Source organism: Triticum dicoccoides, chromosome 7A (genome assembly GCF_002162155.2).
Source record: "Triticum dicoccoides isolate Atlit2015 ecotype Zavitan chromosome 7A, WEW_v2.0, whole genome shotgun sequence".
NCBI classification, from domain to species: domain Eukaryota; kingdom Viridiplantae; phylum Streptophyta; class Magnoliopsida; order Poales; family Poaceae; genus Triticum; species Triticum dicoccoides.
The window spans coordinates 61,917,884-61,923,255 of NC_041392.1; the positions used below are offsets into that span (position 1 = coordinate 61,917,884).

General features: G+C 42.1%; 1 protein-coding gene across 1 annotated transcript; it reads left to right on the forward strand.

Annotated features, from left to right (window-relative positions):
- Positions 1 to 1,977: 1,977 nt before the first annotated feature.
- Positions 1,978 to 4,727, forward strand: LOC119329900. Its single transcript, XM_037602999.1, has 2 exons — positions 1,978 to 2,181; positions 3,309 to 4,727. Exon 2 carries the CDS (start codon positions 3,315 to 3,317, stop codon positions 4,479 to 4,481), a length of 1,167 nt encoding a protein of 388 aa, XP_037458896.1. The 5' UTR covers positions 1,978 to 2,181; positions 3,309 to 3,314; the 3' UTR covers positions 4,482 to 4,727.
- Positions 4,728 to 5,372: the final 645 nt, after the last annotated feature.

A 5,372-nucleotide genomic window follows, 5' to 3' on the forward strand; every position in this document is an offset into this window, starting at 1 on the left:
AACCAACTCCATGTTTTTACAGAAAAAAATATAGAGCTCTTTCATACAACATTTTTAAAAGACGAGCGCGGCAACGCCATTAACGATCTAGTAGTACATCATAAATGGACTGAGGCATAGGATCTTCAAACATGTATTTTCTTTAGCAAAGTGGGTAAGATCGTGCCCTTTTTATAGTTGTTTAAATTTGATTACGACACACAATCAACCATACCAAGTATTTCCCTCCTCCCCAGCCCTGAGTGAGTCCCAAGCTAGAGTTTCTCAGTCTCCCGTCAGCGATGTTGTTGATCTGCCTTGTCTTGTGTGGTCTTAGGGCCATGAAGGCGCGGGTGTATCCCGACCCTTGCCGGTGGGATGGCTCATGCTATGTGCTTAGGTTATTTAGGGTTTGTATCCTTCTCCGAAAGATGAGGCGGCGGCGGCTTTCTGAAGATGGAATAACGTTCTTCCTGCCTAGCCCCCTCTCGGTGCTACGTATAGCATCCTTGGAGAGTGTGTGGAGGTGCGTCCCCAGCGGATCTTGTGGGATTCGGTCGGTATTTGTCTTCGGTGGATCTATTTGGATTCGGCCTTCATTTGTGTGTGTTCGTGTGCCTTCAGGTTGGATCCTTCTGATATACACTTCTATTCATAGACGACGGTTGTTGTTCCGGTGTGCTGGTCGTTTAGGGTCTTACCATGGTGATTTCCCGACTGTCTACTACAATAAGGTTTGCCCGACTCTGGTGAGGGAGTGGCAATGACGGCAGCGCGCCTTCGGCTCGCTCCAGTGCTTGGAGTCATCGCCAGGTGGTCTATTCTTGCGTTCTTTGTACATGATGTTTTATAGAAATTGGAATTTTTCTTGCAACAAAAAATGACACGTAATCCTAGAAATTATTTTTTAGTCTTTTTTTAGAATCAATTTTAGTCTAATCCCACAAATTAATAATGACCAACAATGATATTAATTCTCCTTGAATAAGACCCAAGTTGTCCCAGTGGGCCGCCCTTGCCCATTCCCCCTCTCTAGTAACCGAAGAACTTAAAAACCGCAGCGACTATTTGTCGCTTTAAGTGACGCGAGAGGGCAACTTTCGCTGAAGGTTTTCCTCCACCTACGTCGTATTGGGCCGGCCCACTCGCCAGCACGTATAGATTAAAAATTCAAGAGATGAAATGGGTGAACAATGATTCGATCCCTGGCCTGCAAGCAGTTCGATTGGTGCTTCTACTTGAGGCTTTTTCGAGCCTTTTTTCTGTTTTTCCTTTTATTTCTTTTATTTTTTATTCTTTCTTGCATTTTGTTTCTTCATCTTTGGTTTTTTGCCTTTTGTTTCTTCTCCATTTTTTCTTTGGTTTTTTGTTTTCTTCTCCATGTTTTGTTTTTCTTTTGTTTTTTCTTATGTTTGTTTTCGTTTTCACTCTACATTTTCGTATGTTTCATAAACATTTTTTAGTAAGTGATCAACATTTTTTGTGTACACGTTCAACATTGTCCAAACTCTTATTCAATATTTTTCAAATAATTATTCAACATTTTTTTAAATACTTGTTCAAAATTTTAGTACTTATTCAACATTTTTCAAATACTTGTTCCACATTTTTCAAATACTTATTCAACATTTTGAATACTTAGTCAACATGTCAAATACTTGTTCAACATTTTTCCAATACTCGTTCAACAATTTTTAGTACTTATTAAACATTTGTCAAATACTTGTTAAACATTTTTAACTCTTATTCAAAAATTTCCAAAACTTGTTGAACACATTTCAAATACCTATTTAACATTTTTTTAATGCTTATTCAACATTTTTCAGATATTTTTAAACATTTCTAATATGTGTTTTTGAAGAGTGTTTTTGCATATATATGTAGAATTTTTTAAAGCATAAAGAAAGGTACAAAATAAAGGAAAAAAACAAGAACAGAAAAAAGGAAAGAAAAAGGCTGCGGCCTCCTGCGCGGCTGGGCCGGCCCATCTGGGCTCCCCACAGCACGAGGCTTTGCCCCTGTGCTCGCTTAAAGCGAGACATAGGGGCGCCCCTAAAATACCCCAAACTCTCACCGCCGATCCCAATCCCTACCTCACCGCCGATGTGAGCCACGCCGGAGATTCCCAAGCCGCGGGCGCTTCCTGCCGCCGAATCGATTCCCTCGCAGGCGAGGCCACTAGGAGGACCTCTGGAGTAAGCTGTAAGCCCTAGCTCCTCTACCATTTCTAGTCAGGGCTCAGGGGTTAATTTAGTTGGTTGGGCGGATCGACGATGTACCTGCCCAACGTTGTCTCCTCCAGTAGATCCGTGCTTGGAGACGGAAATTTTACCTGCTGTAGACCACAAATGCTTAGGAATATGTGCCTCCGATGAGCACCGGCGTAAGTTTCGCCGTGCCCTGAAAACAAATAGCATCTCTTTTGCAGATTTCCACTTAATTTGCCTAACCAAATTACTAGTATTCCTTTTCTTTTGGTAGATTTACTACACCTGAGAAATCATGTTTAGGGATATGTACTTGGTTCAGATGCACACCTATCACGGTTTCAGCATGGCACCCCTCTTTTTCAAATTGCTCTTTACCTGACCAACATTTGTTTTTTTTAGTTCATCTACACTTGCTAACAGAGTCTTGATCTGATGTAAAGTAAAATATTCAGTGATATACTTGGCTTCTGATGGAATGCGCAGGCATTGTTTCAGTTTCAGTCTGTAATTGAATAAGATGGTAGTTCTTTTTCTCTACATATTTTACTTGACAGAATGCCCTCCTCTGCTTTTTCTTCTATACACAAAACGAACACGTACTGTGTGCTGTAACTGATCATTAACACTGGGACATTGCAAATTAGAATTGGGAAAATGATTACTTCAAAATTGGTATACTCATGCTGCTTCTGTGGCGTTTCTAGTTTGAGGAAAAGGAATCAAAGGGTTATCTTTTGTGTCATAGTCGTACATCTCATTATCTAGAAAAATAGTGCTTAGTATACTGTCTAATCTTAGTTTGCAGACTTGCAGTTATGACTTACGATGAAAAGTAAATAGTGCTAGTGTGCTGTCTACTGCAGCTGTTAATAACAAGTGCAAGAAGCATAAATGTGTAGTGCAAGGCTAGTATTGCGATGTAGTATCACTAGTTCATTTTTGTGTGATGGATTTATGGTTCCCCTGCATCTTCATATTTTGATAATAGCCTGAACTTCTTCAGCTTTCTTATAAAATTGAGCTGATGACCTTTGGTCTTAGAATGGTACAAGAAGCATATGTATTGCTAGTTGCAGTTCTTACTCTGTTTAACTATGAACCCTATGTCTTCGCTTGTAGACTTGTATGATGGAGGCTGCAATGTATCGCCATTGGTCAGATCTTCAGCCGGAACTCCTGGGCCTTGTTCTCAAGCACCTGCCCTCCCTGTCTGACCGTGTTCGTCTAAGAGCAGTCTGTCGCACCTGGCGCTCTAATAGTATGTTGCAGCCCCTTCCTCTGCCATTCCCGTGGCTCACCCTCCCAGACGGTACTTTCCTCAGCATTCCAGGCAGTGAAATTCACCGCATACCTGTACCAGAAGGTGCTTGTTGCCAAGGCTCCATTGACAACTGGCTATTCCTCATTGACAATGGTAATGTGTGCTCATTGATGAATCCTTTCTCCAAGACTGCATTAGAGCTTCCTAATCTAGTGGCTGTTTGGGAGCGTGAGATACGTTACCACTCTGACCGTAAACCAATTTTCTATAAGTTGGTGGTGCCCTCTCCCCTGGACTCATCACCTCATTCCCCTGTCGTTGCACTAATCATGGACGATGGTTGTTTCCATACACTCTGTATTAGCCAGCCACCGATCGCCACTGCCTCGCTCAGAGATAATAAGGATCCACGACTGTTCCTCAGTGATGTTGTATTCTTCAACGGGAAGTTGTACGCATGGGGTCGCTTCGGCCAGCTATTCATCGTTGATTTGGATAATGACCGTACCATTTCATCCATCAGCTGCATAATTGACTCTTTGGGTGATATAGGTGGAACACCTCAAGATTTGTCCATAGCAGAGGAGTACATGGTAAAACCGTATCTCATTGAATGTGGGGGTAAACTGTTGCTGGTGGCAAGATGGTTTCGCTGCATGCCACGTTCGACAAGCTACGATGTCTTTGAACATAAGCGTACTGCCGTGTTTCAGGTCTTTGAGGCAGACCTGCACACCAGCCCCGGTCGATGGAGAAAGGCCACTGAGTTGGGTGGCCATGCGCTCTTTCTTGGCCAACATGGCTCCAAGTGCCTGCCTGCTGTGGAATGCAGTGGATACCATGAGGATTGCATCTACTTCATGTGTGACTATGTCTGGCCGACCTCTTCTGCGAATCCTCTTTGCGACTCTGGTGTGTACAGCATGAGGGATGGCACAATCACGCCATTGATGTCAGAGGCAGCAGCAGCACCGCTGCAGCGTGTTGGACAGTGGCGGCCCACATGGTTCTTCCCTCCTCAAGCTGTGTGATCAATCCATCAGGTTTTGTTCTGTTGTTTTGGAGATTCTCAGCACATATATGCCTCCCTTGTTCTGCTGAAGCCCTGTCATCCCACCCAGCCTGGGTGCTTCTCATGACTTTTACCATAGCAATCTGCTACTGTGTTATCTTTATTACCATGATTGTGTACACATCAAAAGTCTTGTGGATGATCTTATATGGGATGTGTATTTGAATGCGCAGTCTTCATGATAGCAACTTGTGAGCTTGTGTCATGTACTTGAACAAACTTTTTCTTTTTGCCCTGAAGCTGAAACAAACTTGGGAGGCCCATTAGCCCTGAATCAGGATCACTGTGATACCAAGTTTTGCTCTGAACTATGATCATCCTGCAACTGAGATAAATAAATCAGGATCGTGCACACAAGTGGTCAAATTGTCTGCTTAAGAAGTGAAGGTTCAGTTTTGGTCTCAGATAAGATAAATTATAATGTTACAAATAATTCCATACAGATGTATTAAATATTATCTTCAACTTTCTGATCATAATATTTCTTTTATAAATTTTATGAGTGAAGAGATTGTGAAGTTTGACTGCATACATTTTGGGAGAACATTTTTGATTAGACGAAATATAGCTGCGTGTTTTTCTAGGGGTGCAAACCAGTTGAGTTTGGCCGAGCTTGTTGTATAAAACGAGGGAGTCCAATTTGACTCGAGCTGCAGAGTATGTTTATACCCAGCTTTTAAAATCGCGAGATGCTTTAGCTAGAAAAAAAAAACTTAAACATCTCAATAGTGTTGACAATGTGATTGCCTAAAAATTTGGAGATTACTAGATGATACCCCGCGCATTGCTGCGGGAATTTGTAGCATCGTATAGGAGAAGGATTTAGTAAGTGAGTACATTGTAAACCGTG

Excerpts from the sequence above, each read along its gene's own strand:
- LOC119329900 (XM_037602999.1), top strand. The coding sequence starts at position 3,315 with ATGATGGAGGCTGCAATGTATCGCCATTGGTCAGATCTTCAGCCGGAA.